The following is a 24550-nucleotide window of genomic DNA, read 5'->3' as shown; positions in this document are numbered from 1 at the left end:
GAGAAATGTCTATAGACGTGAATCCAGCAGTCTGTACCATTATGAACCTGCAACACTGCTGCCCTCTAGTGGAGGAGAGAAACACATGGACCTGCCCTGCTACCCTCTAGAGCAGTGCTGCCCGAACCCGGTCCTGGAGCGCCCCTGTCCAGTACGTTTTGTAGGTCACCCTAAATCTGCTAATTTTCAAAGACTAGAAGTTACTGATCAATTTAAGGAAATAACTTGTTCAATTAAGGGAACGCTGGTGGTTGGGCCAGTTTACATTCTGGGAAAACGTCATGACTTTGTTTAATGTCATGACTTAAGGTGGTACGGCCTGGATTACAATTTTAGTCAGTTTTGCTTTCTGTTTAGTTTATGTTTTGAGTACAGATGTAATAGATTATAACACGAATACAAAACATGAAGTTTCAAAGCAGGAATTGATAAATTAAACAAACCAGAACGATCTAAAATTATAATTCAGCCGTACCACCTTAAATAAGTCATGACAGTAGACAGGTAAGTCATGACATTTTCCCAGCATGTAATCCAGCCCATTGAGGGCTGAAAAGGCTATTTTTTTGTACCAAATAGTCTCTAAATGACTTAATTGAATAAATCGCTTGCTTAATTGATCTCAATGAAATAGTTCCAGGTGTTAAATTGATCATTAAAGTTTACCCATAAATCCTGCTGGATAGGGGCTCTGCAGGACCGGGTTCGGACGACAGAAATCCTCCACAGAATTTATTAGTACGTCATGTTAACAAGTTTTTTTTCCAATATCAAACTTTATTTAACCCAAAGCAAACACGCTGTATGAACATCATTTTCGAAAAAAAAAAAAAAAATGAGCAGAGAAAGTTGCAAGTTTAATTTTTATTAAGTCTCAAACACACTTAAAAAAAACACTCACAAGTAATTCGCTTATCACTCAGTTTATTAATTACTGTTTTATTTATTTATTTATTTATTTATTTATTTAAATATGCTTTCACATCCAGCTCTGTGTTTTATTACACTTTGCTGTGCTTTATGCCGGAGGGAGGCTTATCGGGGGCGTTTCCTTCGAACCCGGGACTAGCCGGCGAATCCAAACTCTTGGTACAGCGGCCCCATGCCGGCGAAAATGAGATCGAGGGCTTTCGACATCGCGGCCTGAGAGTCGGGTCCGAAATCGCTGTACTTCTCTTTCATCACCGTGACGATGACATCACAGATCAGCTGACAGGAGAGAGACGCAGCCGTCAGAAATCTCTTACGTGAATATGCTTCACCAGACCTCTCTGTGCTTTACAATGCTTCCCTATGCTTTACCAGACCTCTCTGTGCTTTACAATGCTTCCCTGTGCTTTACCAGACCTCTCTGTGCTTTACAATGCTTCCCTATGCTTTACCAGACCTCTCTGTGCTTTACAATGCTTCCCTATGCTTCACCAGACCTCTCTGTGCTTTACAATGCTTGCCTATGCTTTACCAGACCTCTCTGCGCTTTACAATGCTTCCCTATGCTTTACCAGACCTCTCTGTGCTTTACAATGCTTCCCTATGCTTTACCAGACCTCTCTGTGCTTTACAATGCTTCCCTATGCTTTACCACACCTCTCTGTGCTTTACAATGCTTCCCTATGCTTTACCAGACCTCTCTGTGCTTTACAATGCTTCCCTATGCTTTACCACACCTCTCTGTGCTTCACAATGCTTGTGTAAGATGCTGAAAGGTACCTTGAAGTTCGCGAGTGGTATCTTGTGTTTCTTGGCGTGGCTCTCTCCCAGGGGTCTCAGCAGCGTCGCGTGGCCCCCCTTTTGCTTCAGCAGGTCCCCTAGCTTGGAGATGACAATGTTGCCGTGAGCTTTGATGTCGGCACTGCCGGCTAACTCCGCCTGCTGAAGGGATTTGAACTTGGGGAACAGCTGAAGAGTTTCGGGGTGATCCTTAAACAGACTGAGAGATGAGAGAAAACATTAGAGCCCCAAACTAGAGCTGGTCTGCTGGACTCAGTTTAGTTTCAATCACGCTGATGAAGGCACTAGAGAGAGGGGGGGAGAGAGAGAGAGAGAGAGGAGGAGGGAGGAAGGAGGAGGGAGGGAGAGAGACAGAGAGAGAGGGAGGGAGGGGGAGGGGGAGAGAGAGGGGGGGGAGAGAGAGAGAGAGGAGGAGGGAGGAAGGAGGAGGGAGGGAGAGAGACAGAGAGAGAGGGAGGGAGGGGGAGAGAGAGAGAGGGGGGAACTCCATTTAGTTTCAATCACGCTGATGAAGGCACTAGAGCCCCAAACTAGAGCTGGTCTGCTGGACTCAGTTTAGTTTCAATCACGCTGATGAAGGCACTAGAGCCCCAAACTAGAGCTGGTCTGCTGGACTCAGTTTAGTTTCAATCACGCTGATGAAGGCACTAGAGCCCCAAACTAGAGCTGGTCTGCTGGACTCAGTTTAGTTTCAATCACGCTGATGAAGGCACTAGAGCCCCACACTAGTTTCTGAAGTTCTGAGATGCTTTACCGCAGCAGTACCACTTGTCCGTGTCCAGCTAGGTCCGACTCAACCGGTCCCCAAGCCTTCAGCACCAAGGTCCATTCTGCATCGGACAGAGCCATCGGAGAGGAAAATAAAAAAAGAGGGTGGTTGAAAAATAAACAAATACAAAATTTAGCAAGACACGAAACGGTGAGTCTTGCTGTGGATTAAATTAATTTTGAAGTCCTCTGTTTTTGGGTGCGTAGTTTCTGAGTTCTAGAAAGAATGAAACTCTCTTTTATAAACTATCCTCCCTCCCCCTTTTTGACTCCCCCCTCCCTCCCAAAATTTCCATATTAAACCTGTCCCACATTAAAAGCACAGGTGCATGGTAAAGCATAGGGAAGCATTGTAAAGCACAGAGAGGTCTGGTAAAGCATAGGGAAGCACTGTAAAGCACAGAGAGGGGTGGTAAAGCATAGGGAAGCATTGTAAAGCACAGAGAGGTCTGGTAAAGCATAGGGAAGCATTGTAAAGCACAGAGAGGTCTGGTAAAGCATAGGGAAGCATTGTAAAGCACAGAGAGGTCTGGTAAAGCATAGGGAAGCATTGTAAAGCACAGAGAGGTCTGGTAAAGCATAGGGAAGCATTGTAAAGCACAGAGAGGTCTGGTAAAGCATAGGGAAGCACTGTAAAGCACAGAGAGGGGTGGTAAAGCATAGGGAAGCATTGTAAAGCACAGAGAGGTCTGGTAAAGCATAGGGAAGCATTGTAAAGCACAGAGAGGTCTGGTAAAGCATAGGGAAGCATTGTAAAGCACAGAGAGGTCTGGTAAAGCATAGGGAAGCATTGTAAAGCACAGAGAGGTCTGGTAAAGCATAGGGAAGCATTGTAAAGCACAGAGAGGTCTGGTAAAGCATTTGTTCCATGAAAATACATAAAATGGCTTTTATTGGGTTTGTTATGAAAAATAAAAAGGTATTTTCTATTGTGTAAATTTCATAAACTTTTGGGGGAAAACACAAAACAATCTTATATTTAATAATATTTAATTACTTTTTAAAATGATTATATATATATCACAATAAGAAAAAAATACTTTTAAAATAATAAAGAAACCTTTTTTAAAAAACAAAAACGTTTTTTAATTCATTCAGAGTTAATAAATAAAGTGGAGGAGGATCTAGAACGATCACAAGGTTCCAAGCCCCTCCCACCACTCTCCATGGCCCCTCCCCCACCCCTCTGGCAAGGTCTCCTTGCTGCAGAGGTCGGGTGGAAAGTTTCAATCTTGACGTGCGTGTTTGAGTTTATGTTCGTGCAAAGCGCACGTAGAGTGCGCACCTTTGCCAAGTCCTGTCACGGGACAAAAGCTCTGTTTATCACGTAGTGTTCCTATTATCATTGACACTGCGATCGCTGGCCTCTGGAGCGGCCAAGTCTTTATCTCCTATCACTCTCTAATACAGAGACACACACTCTGAGACAGACAACACACTGAGACACACACACACACTAAGACGCACACTGAGACAGACACACAGACAAACTCACACTGACGTACTGTAGTGTCAAACTGAACAGGATTGTGGGGCTGTCTGTCTGTCTGCAGCTTTAATGACACTAAACTCTTTTCAGAATGTAGTAAACTAACACAGACCCCAAGAAGAAGGGATTCTATATTATACTGTAGCGTCAAACTGAACAGGATTGTGGGGCTCTGTCTGTCTGTCTGTCTGTCTGTCTGTCTGCAGCTTTAATGACACTAAACTCTTTCAGAATGTAGTAAACTAACACAGACCCCAAGAAGAAGGGATTCTATATTATACTGTAGCGTCAAACTGAACAGGATTGTGGGGCTCTGTCTGTCTGTCTGTCTGTCTGTCTGTCTGTCTGTCTGTCTGTCTGTCTGTCTGCAGCTTTAATGACACTAAACTCTTTTCAGAATGTAGTAAACTAACACAGACCCCAAGAAGAAGGGATTCTATATTATACTGTAGCGTCAAACTGAACAGGATTGTGGGGCTCTGTCTGTCACACACACTCAGAGCTGACCTTTCAAAGGACAGGCTGTCTATATTTATCTTGTTGTGTTGCTGTCCTCTCAGCCCCAGATTGCGATGGAGTGGACAGGCTTGGCTTTGTATCTGCTGTCCAGAGACTTCACTGCTGCTTAAAATAGCAAACAGAGCAGCCACAGATTCCACTGTAGCAATCTGGAGTGCTTCAGAGCTCCTCGCGGTCCAGAGAGCGAGAGACTCCGCCCACTTCTACTGCAAACCCCGCCCACCATGCCAAGCCACACCCCCATGCACACAAAACCCTCCCACCTCACTAAAACTCCACACATGCCCCTCCCACTGCAAGAAACAGGCAAACCACAACTCCTTTAAACACTAAACCACACCCCCCCACACACAAACCCCTCCCACTTCACTAAAACTCCACACATGCCCCTCCCACTATAAGAAACAAGCAAACCACACTCCCACACACAAACCCCTCCCACTTCACTAAAACTCCACACATGCCCCTCCCACTGTAAGAAACGAGCAAACCACACCCCCACACACAAACCCCTCCCACTTCACTAAAACTCCACACATGCCCCTCCCACTGTAACAAGCAAACCACACCCCCACACACAAAATCCTCCCACTTCACTAAAACTCCATACATGCTCCTCCCACTGTAAGAAACGAGCAAACCACACCCCCACACACAAACCCCTCCCACTTCACTAAAAATCCACACATGCCCCTCCCACTGTAACAAGCAAACCACACCCCCACACAAAATCCTCCCACTTCACTAAAACTCCACACATGCCCCTCCCACTGTAACAAACAAGCAAACCACACCCCCCACACAAACCCCTCCCACTTCACTAAAACTCCATACATGCCCCTCCCACAAACCACACTCCCTTCGAGACGTGTTCTGCCCCCTGCTGGCAGAGGGGATGCAGTGCAGGCGGTTTTCACACATTCCTCCATCTATCTGTTTGAAAGAGCGTCTCCCATCCTCATCAACATAGCGGAGGACTTTTATCAACACAAACAGAAAGCTTTATTTACATCCAACCTTTACAAAACACATCGCTGCGTCTGAGGGAAGGGAGGGGGAGGGGGTGGAGACTAATTGGGGGGGTCCTCGTTGGCAGAGGCGGGGGCGCCCTTCAGCAGGGTGTTGAGGAACAGGGCAGAGGCCCCGGGTACGAGACCAGCTGCTATCCTGAGCAGAGTGAGGAACCGGCGAGCCACAGAGAGCCTGTCTGAATCACTCTGAGAGAGAGAGAGAGAGAGATTGTGTTATATACTGTACTGTGAGTCACAGAGAGCCTGTCTGAATCACTCTGAGAGAGAGAGAGATAGTGTTATATACTGTACTGTGAGTCACAGAGAGCCTGTCTGAATCACTGAGAGAGAGAGAGATTGTGTTATATACTGTACTGTGAGTCACAGAGAGCCTGTCTGAATCACTCTGAGAGAGAAAGAGAGATTGTGTTATATACTGTACTGTGAGTCACAGAGAGCCTGTCTGAATCACTGAGAGAGAGAGAGATTGTGTTATATACTGTACTGTGAGTCACAGAGAGCCTGTCTGAATCACTCTGAGAGAGAGAGAGATTGTGTTATATACTGTACTGTGAGTCACAGAGAGCCTGTCTGAATCACTCTGAGAGAGAGAGAGATTGTGTTATATACTGTACTGTGAGTCACAGAGAGCCTGTCTGAATCACTCTGAGAGAGAGAGAGATTGTGTTATATACTGTACTGTGAGTCACAGAGAGCCTGTCTGAATCACTCTGAGAGAGAAAGAGAGATTGTGTTATATACTGTACTGTGAGTCACAGAGAGCCTGTCTGAATCACTGAGAGAGAGAGAGAGAGATTGTGTTATATACTGTACTGTGAGTCACAGAGAGCCTGTCTGAATCACTCTGAGAGAGAGAGAGAGAGATTGTGTTATATACTGTACTGTGAGTCACAGAGAGCCTGTCTGAATCACTCTGAGAGAGAGAGAGATTGTGTTATATACTGTACTGTGAGCCACAGAGAGCCTGTCTGAATCACTGAGAGAGAGAGAGATTGTGTTATATACTGTACTGTGAGTCACAGAGAGCCTGTCTGAATCACTCTGAGAGAGAGAGAGATTGTGTTATATACTGTACTGTGAGTCACAGAGAGCCTGTCTGAATCACTGAGAGAGAGAGAGATTGTGTTATATACTGTACTGTGAGCCACAGAGAGCCTGTCTGAATCACTCTGAGAGAGAGAGAGAGAGATTGTGTTATATACTGTACTGTGAGTCACAGAGAGCCTGTCTGAATCACTCTGAGAGAGAGAGAGATTGTGTTATATACTGTACTGTGAGTCACAGAGAGCCTGTCTGAATCACTCTGAGAGAGAGAGAGATTGTGTTATATACTGTACTGTGAGTCACAGAGAGCCTGTCTGAATCACTCTGAGAGAGAGAGAGATTGTGTTATATACTGTACTGTGAGTCACAGAGAGCCTGTCTGAATCACTGAGAGAGAGAGAGATTGTGTTATATACTGTACTGTGAGCCACAGAGAGCCTGTCTGAATCACTCTGAGAGAGAGAGAGATTGTGTTATATACTGTACTGTGAGTCACAGAGAGCCTGTCTGAATCACTGAGAGAGAGAGAGATTGTGTTATATACTGTACTGTGAGTCACAGAGAGCCTGTCTGAATCACTCTGAGAGAGAGAGAGATTGTGTTATATACTGTACTGTGAGTCACAGAGAGCCTGTCTGAATCACTCTGAGAGAGAGAGATTGTGTTATATACTGTACTGTGAGTCACAGAGAGCCTGTCTGAATCACTGAGAGAGAGAGAGAGATTGTGTTATATACTGTACTGTGAGTCACAGAGAGCCTGTCTGAATCACTGAGAGAGAGAGAGATTGTGTTATATACTGTACTGTGAGTCACAGAGAGCCTGTCTGAATCACACTGAGAGAGAGAGAGAGAGATTGTGTTATATACTGTACTGTGAGTCACAGAGAGCCTGTCTGAATCACTCTGAGAGAGAGAGAGAGAGATTGTGTTATATACTGTACTGTGAGTCACAGAGAGCCTGTCTGAATCACTCTGAGAGAGAGAGAGATTGTGTTATATACTGTACTGTGAGTCACAGAGAGCCTGTCTGAATCACTGAGAGAGAGAGAGAGAGATTGTGTTATATACTGTACTGTGAGTCACAGAGAGCCTGTCTGAATCACTGAGAGAGAGAGAGATTGTGTTATATACTGTACTGTGAGTCACAGAGAGCCTGTCTGAATCACTGAGAGAGAGAGAGAGAGATTGTGTTATATACTGTACTGTGAGTCACAGAGAGCCTGTCTGAATCACTGAGAGAGAGAGAGATTGTGTTATATACTGTACTGTGAGTCACAGAGAGCCTGTCTGAATCACTGAGAGAGAGAGAGATTGTGTTATATACTGTACTGTGAGTCACAGAGAGCCTGTCTGAATCACTGAGAGAGAGAGAGATTGTGTTATATACTGTACTGTGAGTCACAGAGAGCCTGTCTGAATCACTCTGAGAGAGAGAGAGAGAGATTGTGTTATATACTGTACTGTGAGTCACAGAGAGCCTGTCTGAATCACTCTGAGAGAGAGAGATTGTGTTATATACTGTACTGTGAGTCACAGAGAGCCTGTCTGAATCACTGAGAGAGAGAGAGATTGTGTTATATACTGTACTGTGAGTCACAGAGAGCCTGTCTGAATCACTCTGAGAGAGAGAGAGAGATTGTGTTATATACTGTACTGTGAGTCACAGAGAGCCTGTCTGAATCACTCTGAGAGAGAGAGAGATTGTGTTATATACTGTACTGTGAGTCACAGAGAGCCTGTCTGAATCACTCAGAGAGAGAGAGAGAGATTGTGTTATATACTGTACTGTGAGTCACAGAGAGCCTGTCTGAATCACTCTGAGAGAGAGAGAGATTGTGTTATATACTGTACTGTGAGTCACAGAGAGCCTGTCTGAATCACTGAGAGAGAGAGAGAGATTGTGTTATATACTGTACTGTGAGTCACAGAGAGCCTGTCTGAATCACTGAGAGAGAGAGAGATTGTGTTATATACTGTACTGTGAGCCACAGAGAGCCTGTCTGAATCACTCTGAGAGAGAGAGAGATTGTGTTATATACTGTACTGTGAGCCACAGAGAGCCTGTCTGAATCACTCTGAGAGAGAGAGAGATTGTGTTATATACTGTACTGTGAGTCACAGAGAGCCTGTCTGAATCACTCTGAGAGAGAGAGAGATTGTGTTATATACTGTACTGTGAGTCACAGAGAGCCTGTCTGAATCACTGAGAGAGAGAGAGATTGTGTTATATACTGTACTGTGAGTCACAGAGAGCCTGTCTGAATCACTCTGAGAGAGAGAGATTGTGTTATATACTGTACTGTGAGTCACAGAGAGCCTGTCTGAATCACTCTGAGAGAGAGAGAGAGAGATTGTGTTATATACTGTACTGTGAGTCACAGAGAGCCTGTCTGAATCACTCTGAGAGAGAGAGAGAGAGAGAGATTGTGTTATATACTGTACTGTGAGTCACAGAGAGCCTGTCTGAATCACTCTGAGAGAGAGAGAGATTGTGTTATATACTGTACTGTGAGTCACAGAGAGCCTGTCTGAATCACTGAGAGAGAGAGATTGTGTTATATACTGTACTGTGAGTCACAGAGAGCCTGTCTGAATCACTGAGAGAGAGAGAGAGAGATTGTGTTATATACTGTACTGTGAGTCACAGAGAGCCTGTCTGAATCACTCTGAGAGAGAGAGAGATTGTGTTATATACTGTACTGTGAGCCACAGAGAGCCTGTCTGAATCACTGAGAGAGAGAGAGATTGTGTTATATACTGTACTGTGAGTCACAGAGAGCCTGTCTGAATCACTGAGAGAGAGAGAGATTGTGTTATATACTGTACTGTGAGTCACAGAGAGCCTGTCTGAATCACTGAGAGAGAAAGAGATTGTGTTATATACTGTACTGTGAGTCACAGAGAGCCTGTCTGAATCACTGAGAGAGAGAGAGATTGTGTTATATACTGTACTGTGAGTCACAGAGAGCCTGTCTGAATCACTGAGAGAGAGAGAGAGATTGTGTTATATACTGTACTGTGAGTCACAGAGAGCCTGTCTGAATCACTGAGAGAGAGAGAGAGATTGTGTTATATACTGTACTGTGAGTCACAGAGAGCCTGTCTGAATCACTCTGAGAGAGAGAGAGATTGTGTTATATACTGTACTGTGAGTCACAGAGAGCCTGTCTGAATCACTGAGAGAGAGAGAGAGATTGTGTTATATACTGTACTGTGAGTCACAGAGAGCCTGTCTGAATCACTCTGAGAGAGAGAGAGATTGTGTTATATACTGTACTGTGAGTCACAGAGAGCCTGTCTGAATCACTCTGAGAGAGAGAGATTGTGTTATATACTGTACTGTGAGTCACAGAGAGCCTGTCTGAATCACTCTGAGAGAGAGAGAGATTGTGTTATATACTGTACTGTGAGTCACAGAGAGCCTGTCTGAATCACTCTGAGAGAGAGAGAGATTGTGTTATATACTGTACTGTGAGTCACAGAGAGCCTGTCTGAATCACTCTGAGAGAGAGAGAGATTGTGTTATATACTGTACTGTGAGCCACAGAGAGCCTGTCTGAATCACTCTGAGAGAGAGAGAGATTGTGTTATATACTGTACTGTGAGTCACAGAGAGCCTGTCTGAATCACTCTGAGAGAGAGAGAGAGATTGTGTTATATACTGTACTGTGAGTCACAGAGAGCCTGTCTGAATCACTCTGAGAGAGAGAGAGAGATTGTGTTATATACTGTACTGTGAGTCACAGAGAGCCTGTCTGAATCACTCTGAGAGAGAGAGAGAGAGATTGTGTTATATACTGTACTGTGAGTCACAGAGAGCCTGTCTGAATCACTGAGAGAGAGAGAGAGAGATTGTGTTATATACTGTACTGTGAGTCACAGAGAGCCTGTCTGAATCACTGAGAGAGAGAGAGATTGTGTTATATACTGTACTGTGAGTCACAGAGAGCCTGTCTGAATCACTCTGAGAGAGAGAGAGATTGTGTTATATACTGTACTGTGAGTCACAGAGAGCCTGTCTGAATCACTCTGAGAGAGAGAGAGATTGTGTTATATACTGTACTGTGAGCCACAGAGAGCCTGTCTGAATCACTCTGAGAGAGAGAGAGATTGTGTTATATACTGTACTGTGAGTCACAGAGAGCCTGTCTGAATCACTCTGAGAGAGAGAGATTGTGTTATATACTGTACTGTGAGTCACAGAGAGCCTGTCTGAATCACTCTGAGAGAGAGAGAGATTGTGTTATATACTGTACTGTGAGCCACAGAGAGCCTGTCTGAATCACTCTGAGAGAGAGAGAGATTGTGTTATATACTGTACTGTGAGTCACAGAGAGCCTGTCTGAATCACTCTGAGAGAGAGAGATTGTGTTATATACTGTACTGTGAGTCACAGAGAGCCTGTCTGAATCACTCAGAGAGAGAGAGATTGTGTTATATACTGTACTGTGAGTCACAGAGACCCTGTCTGAATCACTGAGAGAGAGAGATTGTGTTATATACTGTACTGTGAGTCACAGAGAGCCTGTCTGAATCACTCTGAGAGAGAGAGATTGTGTTATATACTGTACTGTGAGTCACAGAGAGCCTGTCTGAATCACTCTGAGAGAGAGAGAGATTGTGTTATATACTGTACTGTGAGTCACAGAGAGCCTGTCTGAATCACTCTGAGAGAGAGAGAGATTGTGTTATATACTGTACTGTGAGTCACAGAGAGCCTGTCTGAATCACTGAGAGAGAGAGAGATTGTGTTATATACTGTACTGTGAGTCACAGAGAGCCTGTCTGAATCACTCTGAGAGAGAGAGAGAGATTGTGTTATATACTGTACTGTGAGTCACAGAGAGCCTGTCTGAATCACTCTGAGAGAGAGAGATTGTGTTATATACTGTACTGTGAGTCACAGACAGCCTGTCTGAATCACTCTGAGAGAGAGAGAGAGAGATTGTGTTATATACTGTACTGCGAGTCACAGAGAGCCTGTCTGAATCACTGAGAGAGAGAGAGATTGTGTTATATACTGTACTGTGAGTCACAGAGAGCCTGTCTGAATCACTCTGAGAGAGAGAGAGATTGTGTTATATACTGTACTGTGAGTCACAGAGAGCCTGTCTGAATCACTGAGAGAGAGAGAGATTGTGTTATATACTGTACTGTGAGTCACAGAGAGCCTGTCTGAATCACTGAGAGAGAGAGAGATTGTGTTATATACTGTACTGTGAGTCACAGAGAGCCTGTCTGAATCACTGAGAGAGAGAGAGATTGTGTTATATACTGTACTGTGAGTCACAGAGAGCCTGTCTGAATCACTCTGAGAGAGAGAGATTGTGTTATATACTGTACTGTGAGTCACAGAGAGCCTGTCTGAATCACTCTGAGAGAGAGAGAGATTGTGTTATATACTGTACTGTGAGTCACAGAGAGCCTGTCTGAATCACTCTGAGAGAGAGAGAGATTGTGTTATATACTGTACTGTGAGTCACAGAGAGCCTGTCTGAATCACTGAGAGAGAGAGAGATTGTGTTATATACTGTACTGTGAGTCACAGAGAGCCTGTCTGAATCACTCTGAGAGAGAGAGAGATTGTGTTATATACTGTACTGTGAGCCACAGAGAGCCTGTCTGAATCACTCTGAGAGAGAGAGAGATTGTGTTATATACTGTACTGTGAGTCACAGAGAGCCTGTCTGAATCACTGAGAGAGAGAGAGATTGTGTTATATACTGTACTGTGAGTCACAGAGAGCCTGTCTGAATCACTGAGAGAGAGAGATTGTGTTATATACTGTACTGTGAGTCACAGAGAGCCTGTCTGAATCACTCTGAGAGAGAGAGAGAGAGAGATTGTGTTATATACTGTACTGTGAGTCACAGAGAGCCTGTCTGAATCACTGAGAGAGAGAGAGATTGTGTTATATACTGTACTGTGAGCCACAGAGAGCCTGTCTGAATCACTGAGAGAGAGAGATTGTGTTATATACTGTACTGTGAGTCACAGAGAGCCTGTCTGAATCACTCTGAGAGAGAGAGAGAGAGAGATTGTGTTATATACTGTACTGTGAGTCACAGAGAGCCTGTCTGAATCACTGAGAGAGAGAGATTGTGTTATATACTGTACTGTGAGTCACAGAGAGCCTGTCTGAATCACTCTGAGAGAGAGAGAGAGAGAGATTGTGTTATATACTGTACTGTGAGTCACAGAGAGCCTGTCTGAATCACTGAGAGAGAGAGAGATTGTGTTATATACTGTACTGTGAGTCACAGAGAGCCTGTCTGAATCACTCTGAGAGAGAGAGAGAGAGAGATTGTGTTATATACTGTACTGTGAGTCACAGAGAGCCTGTCTGAATCACTGAGAGAGAGAGAGATTGTGTTATATACTGTACTGTGAGTCACAGAGAGCCTGTCTGAATCACTCTGAGAGAGAGAGAGATTGTGTTATATACTGTACTGTGAGCCACAGAGAGCCTGTCTGAATCACTGAGAGAGAGAGAGATTGTGTTATATACTGTACTGTGAGCCACAGAGAGCCTGTCTGAATCACTGAGAGAGAGAGAGATTGTGTTATATACTGTACTGTGAGTCACAGAGAGCCTGTCTGAATCACTCTGAGAGAGAGAGAGATTGTGTTATATACTGTACTGTGAGTCACAGAGAGCCTGTCTGAATCACTCTGAGAGAGAGAGATTGTGTTATATACTGTACTGTGAGTCACAGAGAGCCTGTCTGAATCACTGAGAGAGAGAGAGAGATTGTGTTATATACTGTACTGTGAGTCACAGAGAGCCTGTCTGAATCACTGAGAGAGAGAGAGAGAGAGATTGTGTTATATACTGTACTGTGAGTCACAGAGAGCCTGTCTGAATCACTCTGAGAGAGAGAGAGATTGTGTTATATACTGTACTGTGAGTCACAGAGAGCCTGTCTGAATCACTGAGAGAGAGAGAGAGAGAGATTGTGTTATATACTGTACTGTGAGTCACAGAGAGCCTGTCTGAATCACTGAGAGAGAGAGATTGTGTTATATACTGTACTGTGAGTCACAGAGAGCCTGTCTGAATCACTGAGAGAGAGAGAGAGAGAGATTGTGTTATATACTGTACTGTGAGTCACAGAGAGCCTGTCTGAATCACTGAGAGAGAGAGAGATTGTGTTATATACTGTACTGTGAGTCACAGAGAGCCTGTCTGAATCACTCTGAGAGAGAGAGATTGTGTTATATACTGTACTGTGAGTCACAGAGAGCCTGTCTGAATCACTGAGAGAGAGAGAGAGATTGTGTTATATACTGTACTGTGAGTCACAGAGAGCCTGTCTGAATCACTCTGAGAGAGAGAGAGATTGTGTTATATACTGTACTGTGAGTCACAGAGAGCCTGTCTGAATCGCTCTGAGAGAGAGAGATTGTGTTATATACTGTACTGTGAGTCACAGAGAGCCTGTCTGAATCACTGAGAGAGAGAGAGATTGTGTTATATACTGTACTGTGAGTCACAGAGAGCCTGTCTGAATCACTGAGAGAGAGAGAGATTGTGTTATATACTGTACTGTGAGTCACAGAGAGCCTGTCTGAATCACTCTGAGAGAGAGAGAGAGAGAGAGATTGTGTTATATACTGTACTGTGAGTCACAGAGAGCCTGTCTGAATCACTGAGAGAGAGAGAGATTGTGTTATATACTGTACTGTGAGTCACAGAGAGCCTGTCTGAATCACTCTGAGAGAGAGAGAGAGAGATTGTGTTATATACTGTACTGTGAGCCACAGAGAGCCTGTCTGAATCACTGAGAGAGAGAGATTGTGTTATATACTGTACTGTGAGTCACAGAGAGCCTGTCTGAATCACTCTGAGAGAGAGAGAGATTGTGTTATATACTGTACTGTGAGTCACAGAGAGCCTGTCTGAATCACTGAGAGAGAGAGAGATTGTGTTATATACTGTACTGTGAGTCACAGAGAGCCTGTCTGAATCACTCTGAGAGAGAGAGAGATTGTGTTATATACTGTACTGTGAGTCACAGAGAGCCTGTCTGAATCACTCTGAGAGAGAGAGAGAGAGATTGTGTTATATACTGTACTGTGAGTCACAGAGAGCCTGTCTGAATCACTCTGAGAGAGAGAGAGATTGTGTTATATACTGTACTGTGAGTCACAGAGAGCCTGTCTGAATCACTCTGAGAGAGAGAGAGATTGTGTTATATACTGTACTGTGAGTCACAGAGAGCCTGTCTGAATCACTGAGAGAGAGAGAGATTGTGTTATATACTGTACTGTGAGTCACAGAGAGCCTGTCTGAATCACTGAGAGAGAGAGAGAGAGAGATTGTGTTATATACTGTACTGTGAGTCACAGAGAGCCTGTCTGAATCACTCTGAGAGAGAGAGAGAGAGATTGTGTTATATACTGTACTGTGAGTCACAGAGAGCCTGTCTGAATCACTGAGAGAGAGAGAGATTGTGTTATATACTGTACTGTGAGTCACAGAGAGCCTGTCTGAATCACTGAGAGAGAGAGAGAGAGAGATTGTGTTATATACTGTACTGTGAGTCACAGAGAGCCTGTCTGAATCACTCTGAGAGAGAGAGAGATTGTGTTATATACTGTACTGTGAGTCACAGAGAGCCTGTCTGAATCACTCTGAGAGAGAGAGATTGTGTTATATACTGTACTGTGAGTCACAGAGAGCCTGTCTGAATCACTCTGAGAGAGAGAGAGAGAGAGAGAGAGAGAGATTGTGTTATATACTGTACTGTGAGTCACAGAGAGCCTGTCTGAATCACTCTGAGAGAGAGAGAGAGAGAGAGAGAGAGAGAGATTGTGTTATATACTGTACTGTGAGTCACAGAGAGCCTGTCTGAATCACTGAGAGAGAGAGAGAGAGAGATTGTGTTATATACTGTACTGTGAGTCACAGAGAGCCTGTCTGAATCACTGAGAGAGAGAGAGAGAGAGATTGTGTTATATACTGTACTGTGAGTCACAGAGAGCCTGTCTGAATCACTCTGAGAGAGAGAGAGAGAGATTGTGTTATATACTGTACTGTGAGTCACAGAGAGCCTGTCTGAATCACTGAGAGAGAGAGAGAGAGAGATTGTGTTATATACTGTACTGTGAGTCACAGAGAGCCTGTCTGAATCACTCTGAGAGAGAGAGAGATTGTGTTATATACTGTACTGTGAGTCACAGAGAGCCTGTCTGAATCACTGAGAGAGAGAGAGATTGTGTTATATACTGTACTGTGAGTCACAGAGAGCCTGTCTGAATCACTGAGAGAGAGAGAGATTGTGTTATATACTGTACTGTGAGTCACAGAGAGCCTGTCTGAATCACTCTGAGAGAGAGAGAGAGAGATTGTGTTATATACTGTACTGTGAGCCACAGAGAGCCTGTCTGAATCACTGAGAGAGAGAGAGATTGTGTTATATACTGTACTGTGAGTCACAGAGAGCCTGTCTGAATCACTGAGAGAGAGAGAGAGAGATTGTGTTATATACTGTACTGTGAGTCACAGAGAGCCTGTCTGAATCACTCTGAGAGAGAGAGAGATTGTGTTATATACTGTACTGTGAGTCACAGAGAGCCTGTCTGAATCACTGAGAGAGAGAGAGAGAGATTGTGTTATATACTGTACTGTGAGTCACAGAGAGCCTGTCTGAATCACTCTGAGAGAGAGAGAGATTGTGTTATATACTGTACTGTGAGTCACAGAGAGCCTGTCTGAATCACTGAGAGAGAGAGAGATTGTGTTATATACTGTACTGTGAGTCACAGAGAGCCTGTCTGAATCACTGAGAGAGAGAGAGATTGTGTTATATACTGTACTGTGAGTCACAGAGAGCCTGTCTGAATCACTGAGAGAGAGAGAGATTGTGTTATATACTGTACTGTGAGTCACAGAGAGCCTGTCTGAATCGCTCTGAGAGAGAGAGAGAGAGAGAGAGAGAGAGAGAGAGAGAGATTGTATTATATATGATATATTATTTCAGAATGATAGGCACACTATTTTAGATTCACTTGCTTAGGAAAGCAATAACACAGTCCAAGAACACGCTTAAATTATCAGGACTTCATAGAAATCGGGATGGAAACTACAGCTCCCAGCATGCCTCGGCATGAGCCGCGCCAGCAAGGGCTGATGGGAGTTGTAGTTTTTTGTTATATATATATATATAGGGGGAGATGCAGTTGTTAACTCGAGATTGGTTTGAATAGTGAAGAGTGGAGTTACCTCAAGATCTGCAAACAGGACTGGACTGTGAGAGGAAGCAGAGAGCTTTCTGAGAGAGGGGAGCAGATCAGAGGAGAGATGAGAGGAGCGAGCTGAGAGGAGGAGAGGAGAGGAGAAGGAGAAGGAGGAGAGGGAGAGGAGCGAGCTGAGAGGAGGAGAGGAGGAGGAGGAAGAGGGGAGAGGAAGAGGGGAATTACCTCAAGATCTGCAAACAGGACTGGAGTTTTCTGAGAGGGGCGCAGATCAGAGGAGAGGAGAGGAGGAGGAGGAGAGGGGAGGGAGAGTTACCTCAAGATCTGCAAACAGGACTGGACTGTGAGAGGAAGCAGAGAGCTTTCTGAGAGAGGGGAGCAGATCAGAGGAGAGATGAGAGGAGCGAGCTGAGAGGAGGAGAGGAGGAGGAGGAGAGGAGAAGGAGGGAGAGGGAGAAGGAGGAGAGGGAGAGGAGAGGAGAAAGAGGGGGAAGGGAGGGGGAGAGGAGAAAGGGGAAGAGAGGAGGGTGAGAGGGAAGAGGAGGGGAGAGAAGAGAGGAGAAAGGGGAAGAGGAGAGGGAGAGAGGAGAGGAAAAAGAGGAGAGAGAGAAGGGGAGAGGGAAGGGGGGAGGAGTGGAGAGAAATGAGGGGAAGAGAGGAGGGGGAGAGGGAAGAGAAGAGAGGAGAAAGAGGAAAGGGAGAGGAGAGGAGAGAGGGAGGAGAGACAAGAGAGACAATATTAACAAACAAGGTGTAAGATTTAATTTAATGTCGGTGTCTGTCTGTCTGTCCACCCCCTCCTCCTCCAGACTGGAACCTCTAGAAGGTGACAGGCCAGTCTAGTGCATTAACATGAACCCGCTAGCGCCCCCTAGAGTTATACTACTACTATTATCATCATCAATCATCAATATCATTATCATTATTATTATTATTATTATTATTATTATTATTATTATTATTATTAAGGATACAGTTTTATAAGTGTTTTTTTGTTTATTATTTGAATGCAGAACTCACCACCCGTGGCTAAAAAGTAGACCTTTCCAGGAAGTAGTGCGGATCAATGAACTTCAAGGAGGACTCGGCCAAACTGAGGCTGAAAGACAGAGATTGCAGTAAAGAACTACAGCTCCCAGCATCCCTCGCCACTGCCGCGGGTGCAGAGGCATGCTGGGAGCTGTAGTTTGAGTCTCTCTTACCTGTAGCTGCTGCGCAGATTCACCATAAACACCAGCAGGTCAACTTCTGGGCCGGCTGTCTCATTCTCCACCGGCAGAGGAAGACTCTGAGCCAGACGCCTGAGAGAGAGAGGAGAGGGAGAGGGAGGGAGAGAGAGAGAGAGAGAGAGGGGGAGGTGTCAGAATCGTGTGTCCGGTCTAGCATTGGAAGAGCAGAGTGGAGATCTTTCAAGACGTCCGCTCTGATCAAACTGGAGTTTCATACAGAGACAAACACGAGCTGCGTTGAGTCTGGCAACGATAATGCTTGTGTGATTTATCATGTCGATAAAGACTGTCTGAATTTGAGAGAGGAGGAGAGAGGAGGAAGAGAGGGGAGACAGAGATAGAGGGAGGGAGAGAGATAGAGGGAGGGAGAGAGGGAGACAGAGGAGGAGAGAGATAGAGGGAGAGAGAGAGATAGAGGGAGACAGAGATAGAGAGATAGAGGGAAAGGAGAGGGGAGGGGAGGGGAAGGGGAGAGGAGGAAGAGGAGATAGAGGAAGAGAGGGGAGGGAAAGATAGAGGGAGGAAGAGGGGAGGGAAAGAATGGAGGGGAGGGAGAGAGAGAGAGGGAGGGAGAGAGATAGAGGGAGGGAGGGAGAGAGAGAGAGAGAGAGGGGAGACAGAGATAGAGGGAGGGAGAGAGGGGAGACATTGAGAGGGAGATAGAGGGAGAGAGAGATAGAGGGGGGAGGGGAGGGAGAGGGGAGAGGGGAGAGGGGAGAGAAAGATAGAGGGCGGAAGAGAGGGGAGGGAGGGAGAGAGATAGAGGGAGGGTGATGGGAGGAGAGGAAGTTAAAAACTTAAATAAAAAACAGAGAGACTCACACATTGACATTGAAACTGTGGTTCTCATCCATAATAGAGCGAGACAACTTCTCCAGATCAGAAACATCACTTCCAACGAGCTAGAAATCAGAGAGAAACACACACTGAGAAAACACTTACACAGCAAGCCCTGATACTGATGAGACACAGCAAGCCTGACACTGATGAGACACAGCAAGCCCTGACACTGATGAGACACAGCAAGCCTGATATTGATGAGACACAGCCCTCTAAATGTCTTATAATATACAGCGCTAGACCCTGATATTGATGCGATCCAGCCCTCTGAAATGTCTTTAAAATATACAGCGCTAGACCCTGATATTGATGCGATCCAGCCCTCTGAAATGTCTTTATAATATACAGCACTAGACCCTGATAGTGATGCGATCCAGCCCTCTGAAATGTCTTTATAATATACAGCGCTAGACCCTGATATTGATGCGATCCAGCCCTCTGAAATGTCTTTATAATATACAGCGCTAGACCCTGATATCGATGCGATCCAGCCCTCTGAAATGTCTTTATAATATACAGCGCTAGACCCTGATATTGATGCGATCCAGCCCTCTGAAATGTCTTTATAATATACAGCGCTAGACCCTGATATTGATGCGATCCAGCCCTCTGAAATGTCTTTATAATACACAGCGCTAGACCCTGATATCGATGCGATCCAGCCCTCTGAAATGTCTTATAATATACAGCGCTAGACCCTGATATCGATGCGATCCAGCCCTCTGAAATGTCTTTATAATATACAGCGCTAGACCCTGAATATCGATGCGATCCAGCCCTCTGAAATGTCTTTACAATATACAGCGCTAGACCCTGATATTGATGCGATCCAGCCCTCTGAAATGTCTTTATAATATACAGCGCTAGACCCTGATATTGATGCGATCCAGCCCTCTGAAATGTCTTTATAATATACAGCGCTAGACCTGATATTGATGCGATCCAGCCCTCTGAAATGTCTTTATAATATACAGCGCTAGACCCTGATATTGATGACACAGCCCTCTGAAATGTCTTTATAATATACAGCGCTAGACCCTGATATCGATGCGATCCAGCCCTCTGAAATGTCTTTATAATATACAGCGCTAGACCCTGATATTGATGCGATCCAGCCCTCTGAAATGTCTTTATAATATACAGCGCTACACCCTGATATTGATGCGATCCAGCCCTCTGAAACGTCTTTATAATATACAGCGCTAGACCCTGATATCGATGCGATCCAGCCCTCTGAATGTCTTTATAATATACAGCGCTAGACCCCTGATATTGATGCGATCCAGCCCTCTGAAATGTCTTTATAATATACAGCGCTAGACCCTGATATTGATGCGATCCAGCCCTCTGAAATGTCTTTATAATATACAGCACTAGACCCTGATAGTGATGCGATCCAGCCCTCTGAAATGTCTTTATAATATACAGCGCTAGACCCTGATATCGATGCGATCCAGCCCTCTGAAATGTCTTTATAATATACAAGCACTAGACCCTGATATTGATGCGATCCAGCCCTCTGAAATGTCTTTATAATATACAGCGCTAGAACCCTGATATTGATGCGATCCAGCCCTCTGAAATGTCTTTATAATATACAGCGCTGGACCCTGATATTAATGCGATCCAGCCCTCTGAAATGTCTTTATAATATACAGCGCTAGACCCTGATATTGATGCGATTCAGCCCTCTGAAATGTCTTTATAATATACAGCGCTAGACCCTGATATGATGTGATCCAGCCCTCTGAAATGTCTTTATAATATACAGCGCTAGACCCTGATATTGATGCGATCCAGCCCTCTGAAATGTCTTTATAATATACAGCGCTAGACCCTGATATTGATGCGATCCAGCCCTCTGAAATGTCTTTATAATATACAGCGCTAGACCCTGATATTGATGCGATCCAGCCCTCTGAAATGTCTTTATAATATACAGCGCCTAGACCCTGATATTGATGCGATCCAGCCTCTGAAATGTCTTTATAATATATAGCACTAGACCCTGATATTGATGCGATCCAGCCCTCTGAAATGTCTTTATAATATACAGCGCTAGACCCTGATATTGATGCGATCCAGCCCTCTGAAATGCCTTTATAATATACAGCGCTAGACCCTGATATTGATGCGATCCAGCCCTCTGAAATGTCTTTATAATATACAGCGCTAGACCCTGATATTGATGCGATCCAGCCCTCTGAAATGTCTTTATAATATACAGCGCTAGACCCTGATGTTGATGCGATCCAGCCCTCTGAAATGTCTTTATAATATACAGCGCTAGACCCTGATATTGCTGAGATCCAGCCCTCTGAAATGTCTTTATAATATACAGCGCTAGACCCTGATATTGATGCGATCCAGCCCTCTGAAATGTCTTTATAATATACAGCGCTAGACCCTGATATTGATGCGATCCAGCCCTCTGAAATGTCTTTATAATATACAGCGCTAGACCCTGATATTGATGCGATCCAGCCCTCTGAAATGTCTTTATAATATACAGCGCTAGACCCTGATATTGATGCGATCCAGCCCTCTGAAATGTCTTTATAATATACAGCGCTAGACCCTGATATTGATGCGATCCAGCCCTCTGAAATGTCTTTATAATATATAGCACTAGACCCTGATATTGATGCGATCCAGCCCTCTGAAATGTCTTTATAATATACAGCGCTAGACCCTGATATTGATGCGATCCAGCCCTCTGAAATGCCTTTATAATATACAGCGCTAGACCCTGATATTGATGCGATCCAGCCCTCTGAATGTCTTTATAATATACAGCGCTAGACCCTGATATTGATGCGATCCAGCCCTCTGAAATGTCTTTATAATATACAGCGCTAGACCCTGATGTTGATGCGACTCCAGCCCCTCTGAAATGTCTTTATAATATACAGCGCTAGACCCTGATATTGCTGAGATCCAGCCCTCTGAAATGTCTTATAATATACAGCGCTAGACCCTGATATTGATGCGATCCAGCCCTCTGAAATGTCTTTATAATATACAGCGCTAGACCCTGATATTGATGCGATCCAGCCCTCTGAAATGTCTTTATAATATACAGCGCTAGACCCTGATATTGATGCGATCCAGCCCTCTGAAATGTCTTTATATATTACAGCGCTAGACCCTGATATTGATGCGATCCAGCCCTCTGAAATGTCTTTATAATATACAGCGCTAGACCCTGATATTGATGCGATCCAGCCCTCTGAAATGTCTTTATAATATACAGCGCTAGACCCTGATATTGATGCGATCCAGCCCTCTGAAATGTCTTTATAATATATAGCGCTAGACCCTGATATTGATGCGATCCAGCCCTCTGAAATGTCTTTATAATATACAGCGCTAGACCCTGATATTGATGCGATCCAGCCCTCTGAAATGTCTTTATAATATACAGCGCTAGACCCTGATATTGATGCGAATCCAGCCCTCTGAAATGTCTTTATAATATACAGCGCTAGACCCTGATATTGATGCGATCCAGCCCTCTGAAATGTCTTTATAATATACAGCGCTAGACCCTGATATCGATGCGATCCAGCCCTCTGAAATGTCTTTATAATATACAGCGCTAGACCCTGATATTGATGCGATCCAGCCCTCTGAAATGTCTTTATAATATACAGCGCTAGACCCTGATATTGATGCGATCCAGCCCTCTGAAATGTCTTTATAATATACAGCGCTAGACCCTGATATTGATGCGATCCAGCCCTCTGAAATGTCTTTATAATATACAGCGCTAGACCCTGATATTGATGCGATCCAGCCCTCTGAAATGTCTTTATAATATACAGCGCTAGACCCTGATATTGATGCGATCCAGCCCTCTGAAATGTCTTTATAATATATAGCGCTAGACCCTGATATTGATGCGATCCAGCCTCTGAAATGTCTTTATAATATACAGCGCTAGACCCTGATATTGATGCGATCCAGCCCTCTGAAATGTCTTTATAATATACAGCGCTAGACCCTGATATTGATGCGATCCAGCCCTCTGAAATGTCTTTATAATATACAGCGCTAGACCCTGATATTGATGCGATCCAGCCCTCTGAAATGTCTTTATAATATACAGCGCTAGACCCTGATATTGATGCGATCCAGCCCTCTGAAATGTCTTTATAATATACAGCGCTAGACCCTGATATTGATGCGATCCACCCTCTGAAATGTCTTTATAATATACAGCGCTAGACCCTGATATCGATGCGATCCAGCCCTCTGAAATGTCTTTATAATATACAGCGCTAGACCCTGATATTGATGCGATCCAGCCCTCTGAAATGTCTTTATAATATACAGCGCTAGACCCTGATATTGATGCGATCCAGCCCTCTGAAATGTCTTTATAATATACAGCGCTAGACCCTGATATCGATGCGATCCAGCCCTCTGAAATGTCTTTATAATATACAGCGCTAGACCCTGATATTGATGCGATCCAGCCTCTGAAATGTCTTTATAATATACAGCGCTAGACCCTGATATTGATGCGATCCAGCCCTCTGAAATGTCTTTTTAATATATAGCGCTAGACCCTGATATTGATGCGATCCAGCCTCTGAAATGTCTTTATAATATACAGCGCTAGACCCTGATATTGATGCGATCCAGCCCTCTGAAATGTCTTTATATATACAGCGCTAGACCCTGATATTGATGCGATCCAGCCCTCTGAAATGTCTTTATAATATACAGCGCTAGACCCTGATATTGATGCGATCCAGCCCTCTGAAATGTCTTTATAATATACAGCGCTAGACCCTGATATTGATGCGATCCAGCCCTCTGAAATGTCTTTATAATATACAGCGCTAGACCCTGATATTGATGCGATCCAGCCCTCTGAAATGTCTTTATAATATACAGCGCTGGACCCTGATATTGATGCGATCCAGCCCTCTGAAATGTCTTTATAATATACAGCGCTAGACCCTGATATCGATGCGATCCAGCCCTCTGAAATGTCTTTATAATATACAGCGCTAGACCCTGATATTGATGCGATCCAGCCCTCTGAAATGTCTTTATAATATACAGCGCTAGACCCTGATATTGATGCGATCCAGCCCTCTGAAATGTCTTTATAATATACAGCGCTAGACCCTGATATTGATGCGATCCAGCCCTCTGAAATGTCTTTATAATATACAGCGCTAGACCCTGATATTGATGCGATCCAGCCCTCTGAAATGTCTTTATAATATACAGCGCTAGACCCTGATATTGATGCGATCCAGCCCTCTGAAATGTCTTTATAATATACAGCGCTAGACCCTGATATTGATGCGATCCAGCCCTCTGAAATGTAGTTATTTATATTATTTATATTTAAATATAGTTTTTGTTCGTCTGTTTTCTAAATTTAAAAAAATTACATGTTTTTAATTTTCTACTTACCATAATGTTCGCTGTGTTCAGCTCCGGTAGCTTATTAAACGTTTTTAAAACAGACATCTGATTTTTCTAATAAGAGTTTTATTTATATTAATATTAATTGTGTTTTGAGTCTAAATCATTTCGCCAATAATTCAATAATAACAACAATTCACTGAATCGCACGCCGCGCCAAAACGAGTTCAAATCGGCCTGCGTCGCTCACGTCGGCGTGCACGCCACCGTGCGTGCTCACGGAACGGGCGTGCACGCAACCGTGCGTGCTCAAGG

At 44.2% G+C, this 24550-nt stretch overlaps 2 protein-coding genes across 3 annotated transcripts; both read right to left on the bottom strand.

Annotated features, from left to right (window-relative positions):
- Positions 1 to 845: 845 nt before the first annotated feature.
- Positions 846 to 2722, bottom strand: LOC131731642 (myoglobin-like). The gene is made up of 3 exons (XM_059020884.1): positions 2486 to 2722; positions 1711 to 1930; positions 846 to 1209 (listed from the first exon to the last, which is right to left on the bottom strand). The coding sequence occupies exons 1-3, from the start codon at positions 2578 to 2580 to the stop codon at positions 1066 to 1068; spliced, it is 459 nt and encodes a 152-aa protein (XP_058876867.1). The 5' UTR covers positions 2581 to 2722; the 3' UTR covers positions 846 to 1065.
- A 2685-nt stretch (positions 2723 to 5407) lies between these two features.
- On the bottom strand, positions 5408 to 24506 carry LOC131731641 (centromere protein M-like). 2 transcript variants are annotated; one of them, XM_059020883.1, is made up of 5 exons: positions 24284 to 24506; positions 18833 to 18912; positions 17984 to 18082; positions 17802 to 17880; positions 5408 to 5724 (listed from the first exon to the last, which is right to left on the bottom strand). In XM_059020883.1, exons 1-4 carry the CDS (start codon positions 24338 to 24340, stop codon positions 17811 to 17813), a joined length of 306 nt encoding a protein of 101 aa, XP_058876866.1. In that variant the 5' UTR covers positions 24341 to 24506; the 3' UTR covers positions 5408 to 5724; positions 17802 to 17810. The 2 variants fall into 2 exon arrangements, with proteins under 2 accessions (XP_058876866.1, XP_058876865.1); XM_059020882.1 differs by lacking the exon at positions 5408 to 5724 and adding an exon at positions 17059 to 17189 and having other exon boundaries at positions 24284 to 24505.
- Positions 24507 to 24550: the final 44 nt, after the last annotated feature.

The sequence above is a fragment of the Acipenser ruthenus genome, unplaced genomic scaffold (genome assembly GCF_902713425.1).
Source record: "Acipenser ruthenus unplaced genomic scaffold, fAciRut3.2 maternal haplotype, whole genome shotgun sequence".
In the NCBI taxonomy this organism is placed as follows: Eukaryota; Metazoa; Chordata; class Actinopteri; order Acipenseriformes; family Acipenseridae; genus Acipenser; species Acipenser ruthenus.
Note: the sequence above shows the minus strand (reverse complement) of the source record. Positions and strands in the feature narration are given on the sequence as shown.